Source organism: Plectropomus leopardus, chromosome 16 (assembly GCF_008729295.1).
Source record: "Plectropomus leopardus isolate mb chromosome 16, YSFRI_Pleo_2.0, whole genome shotgun sequence".
In the NCBI taxonomy this organism is placed as follows: Eukaryota; Metazoa; Chordata; class Actinopteri; order Perciformes; family Serranidae; genus Plectropomus; species Plectropomus leopardus.
Window position 1 is genome coordinate 26,919,108 of NC_056478.1, and position 25,294 is coordinate 26,944,401.

The 25,294-nt window shown below is 38.9% G+C and overlaps 1 protein-coding gene and 1 long non-coding RNA gene across 2 annotated transcripts in view; both read left to right on the top strand.

Moving 5' to 3' along the window:
- Nucleotides 1–18,778, top strand: part of slc16a10 (solute carrier family 16 member 10) — a 45,465-nt gene extending 26,687 nt beyond the window's left edge. The window contains exons 2-6 of the mRNA XM_042503340.1: nucleotides 2,189–2,333; nucleotides 5,012–5,438; nucleotides 13,487–13,630; nucleotides 14,437–14,665; nucleotides 17,048–18,778. Coding sequence (XP_042359274.1) covers nucleotides 2,189–2,333; nucleotides 5,012–5,438; nucleotides 13,487–13,630; nucleotides 14,437–14,665; nucleotides 17,048–17,277 — 1,175 coding nt within the window. The 3' untranslated portion in view covers nucleotides 17,278–18,778. The remainder of the gene's footprint in view (nucleotides 1–2,188; nucleotides 2,334–5,011; nucleotides 5,439–13,486; nucleotides 13,631–14,436; nucleotides 14,666–17,047) is intronic.
- Nucleotides 18,779–23,395: 4,617 nt separating this feature from the next.
- On the top strand, nucleotides 23,396–24,800 carry LOC121955103. The gene is made up of 2 exons (XR_006106593.1): nucleotides 23,396–23,585; nucleotides 24,388–24,800. It is a non-coding gene; the product is annotated as an uncharacterized LOC121955103 (long non-coding RNA).
- The last annotated feature ends 494 nt before the right edge of the window (nucleotides 24,801–25,294 follow it).

Sequence of the window (25,294 nt, forward strand, 5' to 3'; positions counted from 1 at the left end):
CCCCAGGCACTCAACCCTACCAAAACATGTCACTCACTCCTGGTTTCCCCATCCTTTTTACGGTCAAGGGGCACCTCACGAGTGTTTGCGCAATTTGTGTACGTTTGTGTAAGCTTTACTTGTTTGTCCACTCCCTAGCATCATTTTTACTTCTTTTTGTTGATGAGATTTAAAGGCAATATAAAAAAAGCAATATAAAAACAACATAGCTGAAAGCTTGCTATTTATGAAGCATTTCTATAGCAATATCTGTTTCCAAGGATATGTCACCACATGCATGTCTGCCCATTTGTCATAAAATAAATAAAAACAACTTGTGATAAGACCTTAGAGAGTCTGCCCATAGTTATCTATCAGTACTATTTGGCTCTACATTCTTTAAATAAATACTAAAATGATTGATTCTTCCAATGCTGTTAATATCCTGAAATTACCTGCATTGTTGTAAATGTGCCCGACATATCTTAACATACATTATATTATGGGTCTGCTGCAGCATGTGACAGTGGTATTTAACCTTAGACTCACTTAGACTCACAGAAGACTGCTGACTAGGCATTGAGCAAATACTGCGGATGTTTCCTGCGGTGAGAGTTTTTGCTCTACTGACATTTCTTACAGGCAGATCTGACTTGTAATCAAAAAAGAATTGCTTTGTTTGAACAATAAGTAAGCAGTTTTCTGCTCTAGTATTAGACTAAAAAGATACTGGTGGGGAAGGAAGGTATAAGAGACAGGCTTTGAAGAGTAGTGCCATTTTTTTCTTTTTTTGCCTGAGAAAATACAATCTGGTCTGGTCAGTGAGCACAGCTAAAGCAGTACAGAGGGATTTTATGTAAACGTGAATGGTGGGTTTGGCAGTATGACAGCATTAAAGTGAGAAGCTAGTGATGTAGCATTAATACATTTATAGAGAGGGGGACTTCGAATATAACAAAGAAATTGGGATTTTTTTTATCTTTTATTGTTGTTAATTGTCCTTGACAATAACATACTATCGGGTAAGGATTTTGTCTGCAAATACTCTTTGGGACTGAATAACCCTTTGGGATTAGTAAAGTTGTCTGAATCTGAATCTGAATCTGAATCTGAAAATGCATCATCCCCTCCAGGTACGTGCCCTTTAGTGATAAAAAATAATAGTCAAAATTGAAGCAGCGAAGATATTCTAAGTTGTAGTCCATAGCATACACTTGGTCAAGCTCTAAAAACACTGGATCCTGCATTTCCCATAATGCAATCATCTTTTTGTTAGACCCCTCCTGCCAGGTAAACACCCAAGTCTTTCAAACTCCATACTCCAGTTTGTAAGCTATACTTTCTGTTATAAATGTAGGCAAGTAAAGTTACTGTGGTTAGTTTTAGAAAAACAAACATTTTGGGGTGTCTTTACTGTCGTTACTGTAATTAGTTGAAGAAAAGGAAATATGGTGATCACAATGTATCTTGAAATAATTCAATAACTCAGCTAGTTCACTCAAAGTTCACACAGTTCTGAACACGGCTCGAAGCGTATTACGCAAGTTACTGGCGTATGATTACGCAGGATTAGTATGAATTTTGCTGCACTATTTTTTGTAGGAGAACATATGAGCAGTGCATGAGACAGGCTGAGTTCAGTGAGATGTTACAGTAGCTTCTATGCAACAGGGAAGATGACATCTCCATGGTGTCTGTGTACACTACTTAGTGTTTAGATCACACCTAAGTGTTTTCCTGCTCACTTGTTCCCGTCCACTCAATGGGTGTTTCTGCTGTTTCACATCTTAGTCGTCTTATTATTGTTTCTGTGTCGCTTTTCCCAAATATGTTTTCATTCGATGTAGCGTATGATTAATGAACACGATCCAAAAAAGGAATTGTGACCTTTAGGACATCTGAAGAGTGGATGCCTGAACAAAGTGACTCTACAGGGTGTGTGTGTGTATGTGTGTGTGTGTGTGTGTGTGTGTGTGTGTGTGTGTGTGTGTGTGTCAGTAAGTAAGTAAATGTGTGCATGGATACAAGATCAACAGTGTCCTATTATTATCACCGGTATTAGTATTAAGCAACAGCGTCTTCCTGGAAACACTTTTGTTTGTGTCTTAAATCAGTCTTCTGTTTGGGATGTGAAGTGATAATTACTCTTACAGCTTGTTGTGTGAGATCTTCTCATACACTCATCTTGTTTTCTCTCTCTCTCCTGCAGCATGGGTGGGCTCCCTCTCCATGGGGATGATCTTCTTCTGCTCTCCCATCGTCAGTGTCTTCACCGACATCCTCGGCTGCAGAGTTACCGCAGTGGGCGGCGCTGCTGTCGGCCTTGTCGGCCTTTTGGCCAGCTCCTTTGTCACGTAAGGGAGAAAATCTGTTTTTTGATTCAAAATGACAACATGTTTTTACCATATACACTCCTACAAGATTGCTGTGGTAGTCAGTAACCTTAGTTTGAGGTTAAAAACAATAGTTAACCAACAGATGTATCTAACCTTTAATAGTCTAGGTATAATGACGGATTAGGAGCATGACTTGCATGGATATCTGTTAGGGTGTACATTGTTTGAGGGGGGCAATGTCGACATATAATCACCCTTTAAGTTCACATGGCAAACTTGTTAATAAGAGTAATTACCAGTTACAGAGTCACATAATAATTCATGAATCTAAAATTAAGGCCTTAATTGTTATTAAAATGATTTAAATTAATCTTTCAAAAGTCCTAAAATGCTCAGACATGGAAAATAGGATTTTATGAATCTTTTTTTTCTGACTTTGCATTGTAAAATCTTAAAGTAATTGGAAACCTCTATTTTTTTGTTAAATGATATAATATTCCTTTTTTCAAGTCATCACAATAGGAATCATAGCAGTGGAAACTCATGCAGATTGAGAAACACATAATTGCCCAGAAATGTCCCACTTGTGTTGGTAAACCAAACAGATAATTTTACAATAATAAATCATGTTCATGTTTTCCATGTGTCCCAGTCAAAAAAAGGGTTTTGTTTTTTTTTCAACATTTGATGTAGATAATCTAACCACTGGACAAAAAAAGTCATGTTTTATGTTAGAAAAAAACATTTTGGCAAAATTAAATTGTGCTTCTTTAATTATTGTTATTTGTAAATTTGTCTTAAACTTAATTCTGGGTGGCATTAAAAAGTCCTAAATCTACCTTGCCTCAAGATATAGGAACCATATGTTCTTTATATGTTGCTAATTGTCTGTCTAGTGTTTGCTGCTGAGCAGGAAGCTGAGCATATACTCCTTTTAGCTTTTATCAAGACTCTGTGGGTAGGTTGCTTTGCACTTAGCACTCCGTTGTTAATAATTTCCTGGAACTGCGTGCGTCCACACGTGAGGAAATACTCACTCAGACACACTGAAATGTGTGATCCAAACAAAGCGGCAAGTGTTCAGCCCCTGCTTAAATACTTTCAAGTGCAATAAATAAGCAGTAAAACAACTGAAATAGAGCTTATCAAGTGGCTGTCAAAAAGCATTTCACAAACACAAACAGACTTTGCACAGGACTTTGAAACCACTTCGAGGCACCATCCTGTTTTTATTTGTACCTTGATCACTAGACTAAAATCATTTGACCTTTTTGAATGTGCTGTTTGATGGAATTTGCCGTGCTTGAAAGGCTCAGCTGACACAGGTTAAACACTTAAAAACATTGTACCTAGTAATAGCCTTTTCATTCATCGATTTGTATTTATTTTGGTGTCATGCCTTTGGATCATCATAACACACTATCTTTTTCTGTCTTACAACCATCCTGTGGTAATTGTATAAACAAAACAAAACACGTGGAAAAGGAAAAGAAAGGGGAAACAAACAATGTAAAATACAATCCTACCACAAACAAGTGGTATTAAAGATAGTCCAGAGATTCTCCAGAGAGCTTTAGCAGCGTATGGACTGATCTGTTTTTCAAAGCTGTATTTATTTGGTTACAGACACAATAACTAAAAAAATCACAAATAGTATTAAAATCATTTGAATTAATGGTTTTTAAGTGAGGTGTTTAACATGAGTTTTTAGGACAATCAGCTATCTACCCAAAGTACTTATAATGATGTTCTGTATTGATTACATTTGCTTTAAGAGTATAGATCTAAGTATCACAAGCAGACTGTAACCTGGAAAAAGTCTGACATAGAACTGATGGAACGAAAGTTGATATCATCAGCATAAAATTGCAATTGTTGAAAAATACATTTTATCTTCATAAAGTAAATGGAAGGGGGCCGATTATTGTTACTTGAGGGACACCTTTATAAGTCATTTGGGGATTTGAACTCCAGACTACACAAAGGTATGATTTAAATCAGGGATATCAGTTTTGGTTCATTTTACCTTTGATAACCTAGCACTCGTTAACTCATAATTAACTGGTTAATTTTTAAGAACTAAAAAACAGGGGTTAAGCTGCTTACACACTGGGGCAACCTGGGGGGAGACTGGAGAGTGGGCACAATTTTTCCTCAGCAACACTGTTTAGTTGGGACAGCATTACTAGTGGTAATCACCAAATGAGTGGAACTGCTAGCTAGCTCCCACCACACCTGGATGTTGCAGAGTGTAGTATACTGAAGAGTAGCAAAATTAACAGAGACCATAATCTATCAAAATATTTTTGGCGGTCAACCACTGACATCACTAATTTGAGCCAGCTGTAAGCAGAATCATCAAAACCTGTAAAAAGCAGCTTGTGTATATACATGTTGTGATCAGTAGAATCACAAACAGTTAGACACTATGTAACATATTAAAAAAGTGCTAAGAAAATGAATATAATAAATAAATCTCTGCTGCTGGTACAGTTTCAAAAGGCAGCATCATTTCACTTTTTCTCTTAGGTGATTATTTAGACAGCTTTTGAAGGTGCAGATACAAAAAAGCTAGGAAAAGACACATTGATTATTTTCGTGCTTAAAAATCATAGTTTCCCTGAAGCAGATATTGATCTCAGCAGTGAGTCATAATGCTTTACAGTGATGTATCTTGATTGTTTTTATCCCCTCAGGTCTCTGGGTCCCATGTACTTCACCTATGGCATTGTGTTCGCCTGCGGCTGCTCTTTTGCCTACCAGCCCAGCCTGGTTATCCTGGGCCACTACTTCAAGAAACGTCTCGGTCTGGTGAACGGGATTGTGACGGCCGGCAGCAGCATCTTCACCATCACCTTGCCATTCGTGTTGTCGGGCCTGCTGGAAAGAGTGGGCCTTCAGAACACCATGCGCGTCCTGTGCATCCTTATGTTCGTGTTGATGCTGGCTGGCTTCACCTACAAACCCTTGCTGCCAGTCAAGCCGAGAAGCACCCGCACAGGCAACTGCCCGCCCATGAGCGAGATCTTTAACATCAATATCTGGAGGTCTTTGGGATATCGCATTTGGGCCTTCGGTATCCCTGCAGCCCTCTACGGCTACTTTGTGCCTTATGTTCACCTGGTAAGTTTGTGTTTTTTTTATATACGTCATTAATCTGCTCTCTCAATCAAATGTGATGTCACCGACCTTTACAGTTTATGTGTATTTTCGTGTTGTTTGTGTTGCTGGGCATCATCACCCCACTCTCTAAGCCAAAGGTCAGTTTGATGACGATTAACAGCATGTAAATGCCAGCAGAGGGATTCCATGGTGTGATTTCCCAGTATCCTGATCTCATGTTTTCGAGGATGTGTTTGTTGGCACGAGGGAGGAATAAGGGTGAGGTCAACTAGAGAGCTTCAACAACACAGATATCAAAACACATACTCACAACGTGAGCTTGATTAATGTGAAAGGTGAGAAGGGGAAGTCTCAACCCCAGCCAGGATCTTCCAGGCATTCAGCAATGGTACAGAGTGTTACCATGAGATGGTTTATGACTTTTAGAATTCACTCCAGCATTTAACAACATGCATGTCCCTGTTAGAAAGGTCTAAATAAGAAAAAGGCCCTCTAAGGACACTTGAAAATCTTTTATACAAGAAACAACAGACTGTTATTCTAATTTAATACACTGCAGATGGTCAGAAAAACACCTCAAATGGCATCAGGTTTTACCTCACAAATATTATTTATGTGATCTTTGATTAAGGCAGTTATGCACATATTTTCCATAATATTCGTACAAATAAAAACAAAACTATTCCCATGACCAGATACTGGTAGAGACAATTGGTTTTGTTATCTGGGTGAACAAAATTTTGTTTTTGAGGCAGTTACGCCCCCAGAAAGTTTTCATAGGGGTGGCCAGATGGGACCACTGAAATGCTGAATTTTAGGAATTTTATTGAAGTATATAGGCTATTTGAAAAAATATGTCAACATGGGTGTTAAGGAATGGCACACTGGTACTTTGTTTTTTTTAATTTAGCGGTTAATGTTACTATTTATCTGATGTGCATAGACTACTACCTGTACAGTTAATTTTTTGAGTTCCACAAACGTTGGGTTTCATTTGTTATGTATTGATTCATGTTAGGCAACTCATTGTTCTTCAAATAGGCTTGTTTTCCTTCTCTAGAAAAAGACAAATATACAGCTTTAATGTGAAGGAGTACATTTATTGTAAGGAAAAAAATATTGACTGGGAGTAAGCCTTCTCAAGTTTAGGGAAGACTCGTGGGGACATCTCCAGGCAAGAGTTCAAGGGACCCCTTTGCTGTACCAGTCATTCCCTCGCCAAAATGTGTCCTAAAGTTGGAATGTTTTTCAGCCCCCTTTCCAACATGCTATGCAAACATAGTTGGTACAAACTGATGCCTTGGGTTGTCTAGTTTTAGTAGATACCACTGCCTTTGTGCTAGCTCAAAAAATGAACGTGCCTACAATTATTTTTGCCAAGCCAGCAATTGTGTCAAGGGGGCAAGGCCCACCCTGTCCCATCCTTGGGGGCACCAGTATTTTGAAGATGTTGACCTAATAGCCTAATGGTTAAAATGTGTGAGTGGGTGCACGGGCCTATATATTTTTGGAGATCTGGTGTAGCCTGCCGATATTTGGGTCAAGACTTCCTCTTCCGTTCACCGGTCATTTCGGCTAATCTTTATCAACAGATATCTGCATATGAATGTAGATCAATTTAAAAAAGCTCATACAAAGTTAATTGTAATAATTGCTGGTTCCAAGGTGTTAAAATGTGACTGATCAGTACTACTTGGATTACAATAGAATTACTTATCGAAACCAGAACGCTCGTCCCGTTGCCTACAGATTCGGCATAAATATGCAGATATCTGCTTATAGGAATACACTGTTTACAAAAGCCTACAGCGGGCAACGTGACTGCATCCGACAAACTGCACGTCACAGCGGCTTCCTAATTCCCCTCACAGCAGCATTTGTCCACATGAGATACTTAAGCTTTGTGGTCCTGATGAAAGTATGACAGGAAGGCTCAATCTCTCATTTCAGTCAGGACACAGTTCTGTAAACAGGTGTCACGTTCCCTGAGTGTTCCTTTATTTCAGCTTTACGATGGAAAAATAAGATATTTGAGAAAACACCTTCTTGGGAGGGCTGGAGAGTCGATCCTGGATGTGTTGGACGGACTCAGGGGGTGACTGTTTATTTGGACACGATGACTCTGTTGCTGGAGAGAGATCAGTCTGTTTTCCTGTGTCTGCTACTCAGACTGGGACACTGCAGGGGCTCGACTGCAGCCTCAGCGCCACCCCATGACTTATGGCTCCCGCATCCGTCCTTCCCCAGACACAGAGCTCCCCCCACCCTGCACTTAAGGCCAAACACCGGCCTTGTGACACTGCATCGGAAGAAGGAGGGAAAAAACATGGGTCAAACTGCGTATTGTTCAGCTACTCAGGAAGGGAGTCCAAACAGGCCCTTAACACCCCTTTTCTTTCTCTGGTGTGTTTACGTGTCCTTTTAGAGCCACACTGCCACAGTTCCATGTGTGTTTTTCCTCTTTCCAAATCAAGCCGCGCATAAGTGAAGACGATAAAAGACTAAAGTCCAGTGTTTGACCCACACTTTTTCCATGAATTGCTGATTAGAGATAAGATGTTAGCCTTCAGGTATGGCTGTGTTTGCTCCATGCGTGGGCTGATTAAAGGTGTGGTAGCGTCTCTCTGCTGACTTTGCAAAAAGAACATATTGAAGAACAGCACGTGAGAAAGTTTATCAGCCAGACTGATAATGTATATCCTCTCCTCTTTTTTGAATCAGCCCGGCTAAATCCTAACAGATTTACACTAGTAGCACACAGAATGCTATTGTTCTGTATGAAGCTGTCTCTACTTAAAAAGTAAGCTTGTTTCAGTGTGTTTAATGAGGAGCACCCACAGGGCTGCGGCGTGTGGGCTCGAAGAGGGCTGGAGGTTTAATGACCATTAAACAGGCGAATAGAGAGAGCAGAGAGTAAGTGGGTTGGTGTACAGTGGGGCTCTGAAAGGGGAAATTCACCCCCCAACACACTGTTAAAGCAGGTTTAAAGAAGGTGGTGGTGATGTGCCATGTGTGTCTTATCAAGTGTCAAATATCAATTTAATTCCAGATACTATAGTTTTTTTTATTTCACAGCAGGAGAGGCACAGGTGCTACTATTAACATCACTGATTGCTCCACTTCACTTACACACATCTGAATGAAAGGCAGCCATTGTTAATGTTATTAATTACAGCTGTTTGACTGCTGTTAGAAAGCTTTACTGTGGAGTTTAAAGGAGTATGGTAATATTCTATATTTTTTTGTTAAGAGATGAAAACCAACATTGAATAAATCCTGCCAGAAACTACTGTTATTTTGCCTTCATGTACTCCTCAGAAATATCATGTTTACTGTACTTACGAATTACAAGCACATGAATGAATCTCCAAAGTTGTAATTATAAGTGGGAAATTGGGAACGTTTTACAGTACCCGAGTTACCGAGTTGTGACTTCGTTTGATGTTTCAAGGCAGCATAAATGGCTGTATGGAAACAGTGTCAACAATTTACGGTAAAAAATTATATATTTTGTTATATCATGCAATTTTAGTAGTTTTAGGCGAGTATACTAACATGGATAACAACACTGTTTTATAACACAGGTTTCCATTTTTGTTATAATTGCATAAACATGGTGGGCAAAAGTCAATGTTTGGTCAATAGTAAGAAACTATTAATTCACATATTAAATATACATTTTTGACCTAATGTAAAGTGTAATATGGTGTTAATGTCAATGGCAACCCATCTTATTTGTAGCTTCCAGGTTGTTTTCCACTTTACAACCTCAAAGCACATAAACACAATGAATTCAGAAGAACGACTTCCCAACTCGCAAACTCCCAACCTTTCGACATCACATGAATGCAGCATAAGGTTTGTTCAGGCATGTTCTGTAGGTCAAAGGCATTATGGGAAATGTAGGAAGTGGATTAGTGGTTTGGGGTTATCACAGAGATACATTGGATCCATCGGGGTATGTGAAGTTGACAGATCCAAAGCATTTTCCATGGAGAGCGGTAAATTTGGTAATGCGTCACATAATGGTTACTTTATTGCGAGTTGACTGACCAAACGACGACACACCCTCAAGATGCAGTTCACACATAAACACTAGGGTCAGTGTTTGCAGAATGAGTGAAACATTTCCACCACTGTAACGACGTTTCTGACACATACCATGTTCAAATTATTATTATCATTATTATTATCATGCAAATCTGGAAGTTCTACATAGTCTAGTTTTGTTTGATTTGAATTCTTGTGGAATTCTCCAACAACACATGTAATACATCACAACAATTCTGTTTAATTTGGTTGTCTGCGTGAAGTAGTTAGAAGTTGAACTGCTGTGCCTGTGTTGAACGCATGTGTCTGTGTTTGTGTTTCTGTGAATGAGTGTATTTATTTTGTAGGGTTTGATGTTCCATGCCAGGCTCTGAATTGCATCACATCAGAGTGAGCTTGTTTTCCTGAAAATGTGATGAAAGACACTCATACACACACACACACACTCACACACACACACACACACACACAAACAAACAGTCAGACTACATCCTGCTGAAATTTTTGGCTAAATTTTATTCAGGTCTTATGCAGTGGTCCTCAATCAGTCACTCTACAATAAATAATTGTATCAGTCACTCAGGGAGTAGTGGACAAATTGCTGTAAGAATAATATATTTTTTTAGTGAACCTCAATGTCGGGGTTAAAGGAGCGTTTGAAGACCGGAAATTGACTGATTGATCAGCTCGTGTATAAATACAAGCGCTCCATGATAAACAGTAGCATGATACTGGATGAAGCAGGAGTGAAGATAAGCACTGCAGATTTATAGCACCATCTAATCTGTCAGAGGACATAGGAGGAGCAAAATTGTACTTTGTTTTGTTCTTGCTTTTTTATCTGTAATGAGTAAACACGTGAGGTGCACCATCCTGCAACCTCGCAGGAAGCCTCGAATACATAACAGACATTATTGATGCAGCGTGTGAATGAGTCAGAGAGTTCAATAAGGTATGTCATCCAGTGGCGTTCAGCCGGTCGCTGTGACAGAGGTGCCATGCTTCATGGATTTCTTTGTCAGGTCTGTCCAATAATCTAAGTGTGCCATCACAACAGAGGAAGTGTCTGTCTCTAGATATAATTGACCACATGAATCTTATCAGAGTGGGTTTTTGCTTGTGTGCACGTTTTTCTTGCTTGTCATCTACTCTTGTGTTATCTAGCATCTTGGCGAAATGATCCACTTGACTTGATGAAGGTCTAATGCGGCTGACTGATGCAGAGTTACATTAAAGATTGCAACTAATTGTTTTCAGCATTGATTGTTTTGCCCTTTATTTTATTGATTCATTGTTTTATAGTTTTGCCAATGAAATATCAGAACATCTGTTTTCTATTGATCTATTAATCGATGATCATTTTCTCTAATTTCAGTTATATTGCCAAAACATTGCACCACAGTGCATTCCTACCATAGACAATGGACTCTGCCACTGTGAAGTCACCATTCATCAGTCGTCATTCATCATTTCGAAGCCTTTAGTTTGGCGTTTTGGCTGTTGCCATCTTAGATTTTGGAGTCAGGAGTGACCATATTTGAAGGTGGAACTAACCCTAACGCTAGCTGCTAGCTTGGCTAGCATGGTTCATTACAGTCCATGATTAACTGTGATCATGCTATTGCTAATCTTTACCAGTAAAAAACAAGATTAAAACCATATTAACAACATGTAACATTACTAACTGGAAAAATTGAAGATCCTACTCCTCAGAGGATCTATACGCCTATACTCTGTGAATCTGGGGATACACCATGGTTACTTTAAATAACCAGCGTTGTTGTCATGGTAGTAACTTGTCAACTGATGGCACCCACCTGTCACTAAAGGATGGCCATGCCCTAAATAATGTGTGACTTTAAGGCCTGATAACATTTAAACGGTTGGTATATTTAAAAATGCACATCTTGCACAGTCCTGAAAGTTAAAATTAACGATAGAAACCAGAACTGTTATTTGTACCAGGCTTTAAACATTTGTTTATTTCTGCTGTAAAGTTTGGCATTTTAACATGGGGATGTATGGGGATTGACTTGCTCTTGGATCCAACCTCAAGTGGTCATTGGAGGAATTGTATTTTTTGGCACTTCCTTGTTGTCTTCGTTTTTTAACGCCAGAAGTTGCTGCCCAATTCTTACAGATGAAAAACCATCCATGTTCCTCTCAAGAGAATAAACTTAAACGGAAGCAATACATTTTAAATCTGCACAAAGCTGCAGAAGAGTTAGTTTCAACAATATCTTCATTCATCAGTCATGTCTTTGGGTTCTTGACCATAAAACTTACACAATATTATTATGTAGAATTCAACTGATCTTAAATATGTATTATTAAAAATTTCATGGTTTTCTGGTTAAGAAAACTGATCAACAAACAATATTTTTTGTTAATGTATAATTTCTTGATACTGTGGAGATGTTGAAACAACTCAATGCTTTTGTAATGGCAGCAACTAGCTAAAGGGAGTTGTCTATTTAACATATGAACATCTCAAACAGTCCAGCTGGCAGTAGGCTGTCACATCTGGCATCTCCCTTGAAAGTCTCCTCCCCTGGGGTCATCCCTAAATTGATTTGAATATCATCAGTTATTCTGCTGATGCATGTATGCATACACACACGCTGGGCCTCCAGTTGTCATGCCTGAAGCATTGCTTCTTGGATGTGGGAATCCCCTCTAAGCAGGACACTCCTTAACACAGAGCATGTTGTTGTGGTGTATTGACAAAGATGATAAGTCATCCAGAGGTCTTTGCAAATGGATGTGTGACCTGCAGGGGGAATGAAGGGGGGTCTGGGTTATAGAGGCAGCACACAGACAGGCCCTTTGAGTGGGACTGCTGCTGCCTGAAGGTAAAAGTAGCTGGCAGTGCTCCACACAGCATACCCTTCTTTTCCTACTGGCTCTCAACTTCTGGGCCTCACAGAAGTTGCTATGGGGTAGAAGGGACGCATGCAGTGAGTAATTTGGTAAAAAGAACACCTGGGCTGCTTTTCTCACAGTCTGATGTGGAAATTAACATCCATTGGTAGCAAAAACAGAAGATAAAAGAGGAATGTTATAATATAGACGAGTTGGATAAGAGTGCTGATGAGTAGGTTGTGACATGGTAGTAACAACAAACTCCCGCCTGAAAAATAGCTGATACAGAACAGAGCTGTGGAATCACTAAATTGGCCCCAACACTGCCAAATACTTCAAATACTTCAAAACCTTGCTTACATATCCAACTTGTTTGATACAAATAGAATGTGAAACACTGAATTTACCAATACAAGTTTTCATGTCAGCAACATGGAAAAAGTTGTAATGTAATGTAAAACTTGATTCACTCACAAGTATGAGCGTCTAGAGGAAAAATAAACTGCTGTTGTGGATGACATTAAGAACTTTCTTGATGAAAATCAACATTGTGCTGTACTCCATGTAAATTTCTTTCAGGCTTTTGATGCTGTTAATAGCAACATTTTGATTAACATTTAACTTTCCACTGGTTTTGATTTCTCTCTTTGATTTTCTACCCAACTGAGCAATGCAATGTCCATTTTTTGCTGATGGTACCATGTTTTACCCATGGCTCTGTCCAGTGGTGGAAGAAGTATTCAGATGCTTTACTTAAGTAAAAGTACTAATACCACCATGTGAAAATACTCAGTTACAAGTAAAAATCCTGCATTAAAAATGTTAGTCACGTAAAAGTTAGTACAATCACGAAAATGTACTTAAAGTATTAAAAGTAATAAAGTAAAATTACTATTTTTAAATAATAAGAAAAAAATCATCCAAAAAACTGAAAATCATAAAAAACCCTCCCAAAAAACCCTCAAAATTATTTTACATTTTTTTGAAAAAGACTATAAATATTTTATAAGCTAAGCTTTTTTTCACCCCTGCAGTTGGATTTCCTCTTCTGCATTTTTACATTTTTTCTCCTGGGTGTCGCCCTGGAGTAGAGCCATAAGACAGCTGTCTTCATCTGTTTTCTTAATTCTCCCTAGATGAAGCATGTGGAGGAGCGTTTTGGACAAGACGCCAATAAAGAAGTTCTGCTCATGTGTATCGGCATCACGTCCGGTGTCGGCCGTCTCATCTTCGGCAGGGTCGCAGACTATATTAACGGAGTCAACAAAGTCTACCTGCAGGTGAGTGCCAGGCCTCAAAGTTTGAGGAAATATACTCTATCAGTATAGTATGACATTACTTTTAAAACCTTTTTTATCCATATTGAAGTGCAACCTAATAGGATTGCATTAAAGCAAGTTGACATTAGTTTAAACTTTAAAAACCGCTGACTAAATATGACTTAAGTTCCTCTATTTATGTGAAAAATACATGAAACGGCATTTAGACGATCATGTGTAATGATACACATGTGATTCTGAAATCCAAACAAAGAACTTGTATGGAAACTTAGCTCTTATAAGGGAACTGAATAAAATCAAAATTTGCTGCATAAAGATTATAGAGAACCCCTGTAATAAGTCTTAAAACCTGGAAATTAATAAAATAAATCAGTAAATACCCCTCTTGTGAACTTTGAAGCTTTTATGTGTCTTCAAAGATGGTTGCTAAGAAATGGCTAAATGAGACTACAAATCGTTATTGCGCTGAGCCACCCACCCCGAATTCAGCTTAAGGGCCTGTTAGTGGTAGAGACCCGACCGTAGTTTTTACTTCTGGCGATTGCAGTAAGGCTTCAAAATCCTGAAAGCGGTTTTCATTTGTGAAGATTAACTTGCTGAACAAAACATGTAAGTATCATAAACATGTGTTCACCACAGAGCTTAATTTCCGTAATGATTCCAAATCCAATAGAAAAATCCCATAGGCTTTTTGGTGAGGCAACCAGGGTGACATTAGCTTACGGGCCTCATCCCTGGGGCACTCTGTTAACCCATTAGATAAAGGAGTGAGAACGTAAATACACCCTTCTCTCTTGGCCTTTCAGGTGGCTTCCTTCCTGGTCATCGGCCTTATGTCCATGATGATCCCTCTGTGCAACATCTTCGGTGGGCTGATCGCAGTGTGCCTGCTGATGGGACTGTTTGACGGCTGCTTCATTTGCATCATGGCCCCTATCGCCTTTGAGCTGGTCGGAGACAAAGACGTGTCCCAGGCCATCGGCTTCCTGCTTGGCCTGATGTCCGTGCCCATGACTGTGGGGCCACCCATCGCAGGTAAAGCAGGAATTGCACTATTTCAACAAGCCACTTAATATATGATATGCTCATGTCATCGTGGATATGAACCATGTTCAAACTGAAGCATGGTGATTCAGTAGAGCTGTTGTGCAAGTCACTATTTCCCTTCTTCATGGTTGACCTCTGACCTCTCTGTGAAAGCAAAACAAAGAAAACAAGCTTTCTCCACTGTGATCAATCGAATATTAGATTTAATTGTTTATTTTGCAAGACAATGTTACATATAAATCACAGTTATTAAAAAGCACTGACAGAACATGTTTATGTGTGGCTACGGAGTCCTAATGAATAATAAATTATACAACTGAAAGAGGCAAGGTGGAGAAGACAGCTATAATTTTCATAATTAAAATGAATACATTTTACATTTTGTCTTCATCTTGTGAATAAATCATGTATGTCTTTGTAGTTAAGTCACGCTTTTTTGTAACTACTCATTCTTCTCAGTCTCATTAATATTTTACTGAAAGTGCCAAATATCTGTCTGTGCTTGAACAGTATTAATGATTTTTAACTGAAATAAATGCTTTATTTTATAGAAAAGATCTTCTACATTAACATATCTTTATCAATAGATTTTTTTTTTGGTAGGATTCACAAATAATGGAGGACATTTTCTTATTAAACAGAAGATGCAAATATAATGGAATATATGCAAAAACTACAGTGGCCTTTTGACCTCTGCCCTCTGATCTTGTCACCAGACAAAATGCATAATTTCAGCATCCTAATAAAGCCCAGGTCCTGAGATAAAGAAGAATATCATACTGACATTCACAGGCCTTTTGCACCACCTAGTGTTTATTTTAACACCTTGTTGCTTAATTTGAAGGGTGCAAATTAAAAGCAGAAACTGTTTGCTAACAGCTGTGGGAAATGCACAACCTCTTCATTGCTGGAATGCAATTGACTAAACCTGCACTGTGCTGGTTTAAAGGAGTCCCCTGATATAGATCAGTAGCTCATGTGAGCTTCATGTGCTCTAACTGTCTGAAAGACAAGGCATTCATTTTTCTTAGTAAGAGATGCAGAGATACAGAAAGTGTGACTCTCCCCCTCAGATGCTTAGAGGTCAGAGGTCAGCTGCAGATTTAGCATCCCTCAGGGAAACTTTACCAAAGTGAATGCTAGCAGACACAGGGATTGAACTTCCCTCTAGCTGAACAGGGAACTATGAAACCATGCTACTGGGAGAAATTGAGTTACGCAGGAAACTGATGACATTTTAACATGCGCTTCAGTAACATGTTTACTAAAAAATCTGTGTTCACATGCAGCAGGTCAGTAATCAGCTGTGACTGTCTCAGAAATCCAGTTACATCAGTTTCCAGGAAAAATCTAGTTAGGGAGATAAGGTTTCTGTAACTCCCTACTTCGATTAAAGACAGTCTCTCAGTTACACAATGTTCAAGGGAGCATGTTATTGAAACCTTTCTGCAATTCTTACACGTTACTTTAGTGCATGTAAAAGCTTGCACACAGACATGAACATGAGAGTGGGGACTCAATTCCCAATGTTCACTCTTGGCATCGGATCTTTTGATAAGTTCGCAGCCCCTTGTACTAAAAATAAGCTAATATACGTGTGAGCGTGAAAGGTTGTCTGTCCATACGTGTCGGCCCTGCGATAGTGTGGCGACCTGTCCAGGGTGTACCCCGCCTCCCGCCCGATGACAGCTGGGATTGGCTCCAGCCCCCCGTGACCCTTGCGAGGACAAGCGGTTACAGACAATGAATGAATGAGTATCCTTACAGACGAGTATGTTTATTATTGACCCTCACAGGCTTCAGTAAGATCTGTGTCATGAATGATGGTCAGTGTTATGCTTATGTGTCATACAGCAGCTGTTTCTACTCATGTGTAGATGTTGCACTAAAAAGAAGGGTTGAAAGGAACACTTCATCCTCAAAACACCTATTTGTATATCAATTTCTCACCTTGTGTTTTGCTGATTTTGTGAAGAAAACTTTTTCTTGCACGCCTCCACAGTGAGCAAAGAATCAAAAAAAAGAGAGAAAATGATTGATGAATTTGAGTAAAAGGGCACAATTATCAACAGCAAAACTATATCAGAACAAACTCTCAAACAGTATAAGTCTAACGTATTCAGTCTTAGCTCAGAATTTACTCTAATTCATCTAGAATTTTATGTTTTTGGATTCCTAATTCACTGTATAACCATGCAAGACAAAAAAATCCTTATGAATTCAATGTAACGAGGGATGAGTAATTGATATACAAATGACCATTTTGTAAGTAAAGTATTCCTTTAAGTAAACTTTGACTTGATTAGTCAAACTTCCAGTTGGAATCGTAGTAACATCCACATGTCTTTCTCTCCCCATCTCTGCTCACAGGTTTCCTGAGGGACAGACTGGGAAGCTACGACGTGGCCTTCTACTTGGCAGGCATCCCCCCGATCTTCGGAGGAGCCGTGCTGTGTCTGATACCCTGGGTGGAGGCCAGGCGCAAGAGGAGGGAGAAGGAGGCGGCCCTGAACAAGGAGCAGGACGTCACCCAGAAGATGATCGAGCATGAGAAAACTCAGGAAGATGCACGAAGCAAAACAGGAGAGTCCGTCCTCTAAGTGCCCCGCTGAAACAGACTGAAAGAGAGGCACACGGGTCGGACTGAGATACAGTATCTGTGTTTTTAGCCAAGATTGTAATGACTGCCTTCAGTTGGAGAAAATGCCAAAGTGATGAAACATATCAGATAGAGTCATAGGTTGAAGTTTAACATGAATGTGATCCCGAGGAACTATGCATTAGATAGGTAGTATAATATTACAACATGGAAAACTTGAGGTTATAAGTGAAATTTAAGAAAACGGCATATTTAATATTTTTTCACAAGGGAAAGAATACCTGTTATGCAATCAGTTGGAAAGCTGCTGACACATCTTTAGCTGGTGTCTTTACCAAAACAGCTTCAGAAGGGAAAGGTGGACTCGTGCCGTTCTTTACAATCCGTTTTCAACAGTATCATATGTTTTAGGTTAGAAATGTGGTATAAAAAGAACACTTATTGGATTATACAAGACAAGAACCCAGTTATGTTTGGAAATGTGACTTGATGTAGCCTCAATCAGCATCTTTGTTTTGAATCAGAAGAAAGAAAACTGATCTGCTGTAGATTTCTCCTTAACCCTGCCACCCTGTCTCCAGTGTCCCCTCAATTGTAAACACTGGGGGTAATATATCCATAAAATGTCATGAGGACATATAGAAGAGTGCTCTGGAGGTCATTATTAGTGTTAATCATGATGTCTGGGATCGTCTGGGGTGTGAACTTGCTTGGACACTTTAAGGGACGCAGGTTGAAGCACAATGATTTGACGTCCAAGCTGAAACACTTACACAACATGTCAAGACAAGCATGTTGTGTAATCCAGGAGATCTCTTCTTTATACAATGGACTGCACTCAAGGCTGGATTACTAAAAAGGCAAGGCTTGATCCTAGACCCTCTGGGGCCCAAAGGCTCCACATTCATCAAGTCACAATTAGCTTTAATAGTACATTAGTTTGGTGATTCTGTATGCACCACTGAAGCAAAGTATAAACTGAAACGGGAGGGACCCTAATTAAAGGAATAATTTACCCACAAAATGATCTTTTGTTTATCAGTGACATACCTCCTGTTACGTTAAATTCATGAAAGAAACTGTTTTTTTCTCGCATGTCTCCACGGTGAAGAATCCATGCTTTCTTGATGAAGTCACTGGGGTCCGTGTTTAACAACAGCAAAACTATATCAAGACGTCTGTTTACAAACTCTCACACAGCCTGTGCAGAATAACCCAACTTTCATTTAACCAGTCGTAGGTGCAGTACTTGCTTAACACATGCATTTTTTCTGAAATGTTAACGATATAAAACGCGTCACCTAATGATTAGCGCATTCTAAGCATGCCTGAGTAGGTGCGTGTATATGAGCTCTGCTTGAGCAGAGTTCAAACGCTTACACAAACCGATACACGCAACTCGGCGTGCCTGAGACCATTTTTACTAACGTGTTTTAAATCGTAGCATTTTCGCAAAAATGCATGTGTTTTTGGAAGTACTGAGCATACGACTGGATAAATGAGACTTGAATTATATTGCACAAGCTGTGCGAGAGTTTGTAAACAGATTTTTTCTCATGGTTTTGCTGTTGTTTAACGTGGCCTCCATTTACTTCAACTCATCAAGAATTCTTCATTCACTTGGGAGGCATGTGAGAAAAACAACATTTTCTTTAGAAGTACAAGGCATCACGCAGTTGGTAGCTGATATACAGATGATAATTTTGGGGGTGAAGTATTCCTTTAAAGATCTCGAGGTTGTTTGTAGTGGAACCTGGGTAAAATCCACATTCAAGACCTTAATTATTTAAATTTATAATAAGCGTACATGGTGTGTATTCCATGATAACGACTACAAACAGAAAACACAGAGAGTGGAAAGAATGGAGGAGTTAATAGAGACCCTCGGTGCCATAGAGGGTCTGTTGTGCCCTGACTGCACTGTGACTGATTCAAACATAAGGGGGCTGCTTGTAATCAAACTGTGTGCCTGAAAAACCTCGTCAGTGTTTTACATTAATATTTTTAAAGGAACAGTGGGACATTTTGGAAAATATGCTTAACCTCTTTCTTGCCAACATTTTGATGATAAAATCAATAACACTCTCATATCTGTCCGTTAAATTTTTAAAATCAGCAGTTTAGCTGAGCTTAGTTTATTTTAGCTTAAATTAGATTTGTTTTCGCTTACTTTAGCTTATTTTAGCTTAATTTGGTGCAGTTTTGCATAGCTCATTTTAGCATAACTTAACCTATTTTAGCCTAGCTTGGCATTGCACCAAGACTGGAAACTGGGAAAAACAGCTTTGCTAGCTCTGTCCAAAGGGAACAAAATTGGACCTTCAGCAAGCTCACTTACAAATATGTTTGATTTCATTTGTGCAATCTATACGACAATAATTAGTATAAAAAATGATGAATTATGGTGTTCTGGGTGGTTGCATGCAGGACTATTCATTGACTAGGCACAAAGACTTTCTGTAGTCTCTTAAGTGCATTTCCCAAAATGTCAAATTATTATTAAAAGTTCATACTTTTATTGTGTGACATAAATTCACAATGCTGTTCCTCTGGTTAAAGTGGAAAAAAACTCATATGCTTCCTGGCATAAAAAAGAAAATGAAGTTTGCCCAGTAGCTGACACAGTCATAGAGGGTCATAAAATACCCATATCAACAACAGATCACCTGCTTGGATGGATGACCTCTTAAAAGGACCAAAGACTAACAAAAACACTGGTGTATATGCTGTTCCTAACCACTTTATAAAAAGGTTTTTTTTGCATTTACCTACATTATCTTATCATTTTCGAGACTAAGTGTCCACTATTTGGAATGGAAGTGAGGACACGAGTTTGACTTACCATTGACTACGTGACCATTAGTGAAGTCAAGTCAATCATTAACTCTGTGCCCAGTTCATTAACCTTCAACAGAAAGGTGCTTGTTTTATGTTTTCATATTGTATTTATTGTTTAAGTTTGTGTGGAGAATGTCATACTGTAATTGACGGGCATTTGCCTAAAGCCTTGATTTCATTTACCGAAGACCAAAAATGTACTGAAATGAAAATGGCTGAAAGTGTGTTAATCCTGTTTGCTTGCCGTCATGTGTCTCCCTAAAACCTACAGCTCGTGTCAGTGAACCATCTGAACATGTTAGGAAGTCACTCATCAGTCTGTCACTATTGACAGTGTCTGACCGCTGTCGGAAAACTCAGAGACCTTTTGGAAAACAGTGCGCCAAAACTCAGTGGCGCTCCCAAGAGGGGTCAGTGGGGACCATGGCCCCACTGATACTTGCAATTTTTAAGCTAACGCAAGGGTAATGGTATCTGGTGAAACTAGACAACCCTAGGCATCCATTGGTACCAGCCATAGACTGTATATAAAAATTGGATGACATATCAGCTATCCAAAACTACAGTATAGCTAAAACATTTTGAAAACATTTTGATTGTCTGGCCAAACTAAATGTTCAAACCTCATATCTAACCATTTTTCTTAAAAATGTTTTCTGTCGTTTAAGGTAGTTCTTATCACGCTAATGTTTTTTCAAGTGTTCATTTTTCTATATTAGTTATTTGGTGGTACAAAACCAAGATTTGGCGTCATGATTGACAGCTGTGTGTGCCAGTCAGTTTGCTCTTGTTCAGTGGCGATTGGTCGGTTGGGTGAATAGGGTGGTACCTTGGTACTGCAGAGATCCGGGCTTTAAATGTCATCACAAGCTAGCAGCAACCGTATTCAGGATATTCTGGTTTCATTTTTGTCCAGTGGGAGGAAGTGGACACATGGTATCCATCTTTATATACATTCATTGGTACCAACGATGTCTGCGTAGCTTGTGGGGAGGGGGCTAAATTTCGCTCCAAATCTAGGCAACATTTTTATTGTGCACCAGCCCAAGATTTTTAGCGCCCCCACGTGGTCACCCAATTAAAAAATTCCTGGGTGCACCCCTGCTAACACTGCTTTTCTGTTAGCCTGTGATTTTTCCCTCTGCAGACCTGTGACACTCTCTACCTCAGATGTTGTAAATGTGTAGAGCTCTGCGCGCGTCTAAACTCTCCTGCCATCCCTGTTGATCCATCAGAGGCAGTCCGACAGAGCAGTTTTGGAGTGTGAGTGGAGAAACGCAAATAAACTACAAAGTCTTAGAAGATGATCTAGCTGTAAAAAGTTTTGCTCTTTAATGCTGCTCAGAACCAGAAATGCCTTGTTTTTAGGTATGAGAAACTTCAAGAGTTTACATCTGTTCTCCTCTCTAAATATATATTCCTACTGAAATCAAATCACAAGTTGCCTTTTAATCCAGTCTTTTATAATGATGCATGTTTATAGCTGACTTTAGGTTTTTGTTTTTTTTAGTCTGTTATTCTTTTTTTGTCTTAGCGCTGCCCCAAAGTTTGTAACATTTTGTTATGAATTGCTGTTATTATTTTGGCTCTGTCACCATTGGCTTTATTACAAATCTCAGTATATTTGAATGCATTTTGTTTTTGCAGCAAGTACAGAAACATTTACTTCTGTAAAGCTTTCCTGCAAGAAATGCATCTTTGCTTCTTTTATCCAGATTTAGCATTATTTTGTGTCTTTAATTTCTGTTTCGCTTTTGCTTACTTTTGTTTTGTGCTTATCTCTTTTGCGTTACCCAAAATGTTTTCTACTAAATATTACTCTACCTGTCTTTCCTATGTGCTGCAGAATGTGTGGTGAACGACAGTATATGCAATGTAACATTATGTAAACCCAATCAGACTTCCGCATTTTCAAGACAGTAAAAAAAACAAGATGTTTACATTTCCTGTGACTTTCTCCTAATTTATCTTTCCATGTGACTGTGGCTGGTACACCGTGTTATCTCTGATCTCTGGCCTTTCATTTGGTTTACACACAAGTGCCAAAGATCGTTTGATCAGCTGCTCCATTTACTGTATGTAAAGTAAAGCTATAAACAGCCAAACGTTGAGTCAGTTCACTTTAGTGATGAAAAACAACAGCCAGGGATACTGCTGTCAGCATTCTGTCAGCTAAAACTGAACCCAGAGAACATAAACAGATATTTTACGACTTCAAACGTGAAATATTTAACCACCTCTTCCTTACAGTCACCAGTGAGTCCATTTGGACTTTTGTTCCCAGAGTTTAGGCTCCCTTAGAATCCTTCCCATGATAAGACCCAAATTCTCTACCACTCATATGTTTTATGATATGATGGTTGTCCATACGTCTCTAAAGAAAGCGGGATTTGTAAGCAGTCTGAGAGGAAGTGATGCCTGGGGGGCTTGACTCAAAGAACAAATACTCTCAATGTAAGTGGCAGCTTGGGAGGTAATGAATGCCCCACACGTGGATAGCCAAGGGTACTTATAGGGGGTCTGTAAAAGACTGCCACCAAAATATGTTTCATTTTATTAGGCCTCCACATCAGCCATAACTGTGGCCAGAGGTATTTTTATGTTTTCAGGATATTCGTCTTTCTGTCACTATTTATAATTTGGAATGACAAACCCCAACACAAAACTTTGTTTAAATGCCTTTAGCAAATGTTTACTCAAGACTGAAACATTAAACATAATATACAGCACGTTCCCAGCAACTTTCATTTTTTTTAAATAAAGTTGCGAAGATTTAAATTTCAAAAAAGAATAAATAGAAATAGCTTCCCGAGGTTTTACAAAGTTTAAGTCCCTCCCATGCTTACACTTTATTTGCACTTTGAATTAATTATTAGTATAGTGGGATTGTGTGGCATCATAGTCATAGTTTTCAATACTATTCAAACTATGCTTTGATATTTTTATGCTATTTTGGAGAATGTAATATATACTATTACTTTTTGTGCCATTTTGGAATACAAGCTACAATCGGACTTTTTTTTAATGAAATATTGGACAGCATACTGCACTGCTGTTTTTTGTTGTTTTTTTGCCTTTTGGACCGTATCCTGTACGTTAACATTTTGGACAACATACTATTATAACCCCCTATGAAATACAGACCACTAATCCCTGATATGCTGTTTAGAGATGTAGTTATATGTGGTTCCCAGTAGGGAGCGCGATGGGTACGACCAGAAGTGATAAAGAGCGTTACCTGTGCGTGACATCACTTCCTACGTCACTTCCGGGATACGGCCAGAAGGCGCGTCGAGGAATACCTGTTCAGTCACGGTGAACGCAGCGAGTTTGGCTGCAAATGTCACGATTCAATCTCATAAACTTGAGTATTCAACCATACTTGTGGCAATTAGTTGTTCTTCTATCGGAATACGAGCCGTGAACCTGAATAAGATGACTTCCGCCGAGTTACTGACGCCTGAAACTCCGGTGAGTGACGCACTTTTCTTGCTGAGCTGTTGTTGTTTGCTAGCCCTTAAACGCTGCTGAACTCCAGATACTCTTCTCTAAAAATCAGTCGGAGATAGAGAAAAAAAGGCTGTTGAATGTTTTCTTGTGTACTTTGATGCACACTGTATCGTTGTATTAATGTTTCAAAGGATGCTAATCGCTAGCGCGGGTGGGTAACGCAAATTGCTAATGCATGTTGTTTGTTTAGCGGCGTATTATTGTGCTAATGTTATGCTAAATGCTAGCTCAAGTTAACCGCTTAGCTAAGCTAATTGCGGATTCAGGTCTGCTAGAGCAGCAGCGAAATACTCAAGGAGCATTTCATCTATTTTGTTGACATGTGAAATCCACTCACTATCATTGTTTTTTAATGTAACTCCTAATAAATGTAACTGATTTTAGTTATAAGATACACGTGTTGAAGTGAATTTAAAGCAATTATTCATGGCAAGTCATGTTTGGAGTCTTAAAAAATTATAAATATGTATATAAACCTTTAAAAAAGAGCTGTGTAATAAATACTTGAAGGGTTTAGTATGATAATCAATTCTTTACTTTGTAAAAAATACCTTGATTTAAAGTCATTTGTTTTAGGTAATTTGTGTATTTTGCTGCTAAAACACATATTGTTGTGATACATGGCATTTAATTTCATTCTATTCAAAGTAAATTCTCAGTATTTGGTTATACACTGTAAAATTAATTGAAGAAGAAAGAAGTTAATGAGGTCTCGTGTTAGAAGAAGAACAGGATAACTTACAGTTCTGCACTTTTTGTGTAGGTTGATTTTTTGAAGCACCAGATTTACTGCTGAACTCAGTGATGGCGAGCTCAACCTGATGAGACTGTGGACGGTCGTAGCGGCGTGGCCTGCCAGAAGATGTCAGATTTGTTTGACCGTTCACTGTGATTCCAGATAAGAGCACGCATACACACACTACCCAGATAATAGCATTAATGAACACCGAGCACACTTGTGGACACGAAAACTGAACTATTGAACCACTCAAAACTCCAAACTCAAAGGGACAATTAGCATTGGAGAGCCCAACTCCCAGAGATTCATTCTTTTGTTTTTCCAATTTTTTCTTCTTAAAGAGATATATTTTGTTATTTTGTAAAACATTAATCAGCACTGTGAATGTATTTTCTTTTGTTGTGGAGCAATAAATGTGTCAACTGTTCAACACAATACCAACTTCTTTTGTGAGTCATTTAAGGTATTACTCTTTTTGGACCTAGAGTGTCTCTTCTACTACACTAGGGTAGGACTAGAGGTGCCACACAAAAAATTGCGGAGTCACCCAGGAAGAATTTAGTGTTCAACAGCTTGGCATTTTATTGCTTTTATCTGTAACCACTTAAAATATTTATCTGTAACCAGTTAGTGGTCATAAGGTGAAATATGGATGTCATTCAGACTGGACACTAAACACTACAGTACCTAAATATATGTCATAGTAGGTGGTTTACCTGATGAAGAGGTTGACAGTGAGGTTATGGAGTACTTTGTGTTTAGGTGGTACCAGAGTGAAATTGGAGTGAGAGATAAGGTGATGCTCCAGCTTTTTATAAAAGGCACTCCGCCTCCAGCCAAAATCCTCCTGTTTGCACACCTGCTCTGCTCACATGCTCTGGTTTGGGTTTACCTTTTACGTGTTTTTCCAGTTTAGTAGTATTGTTTTTTG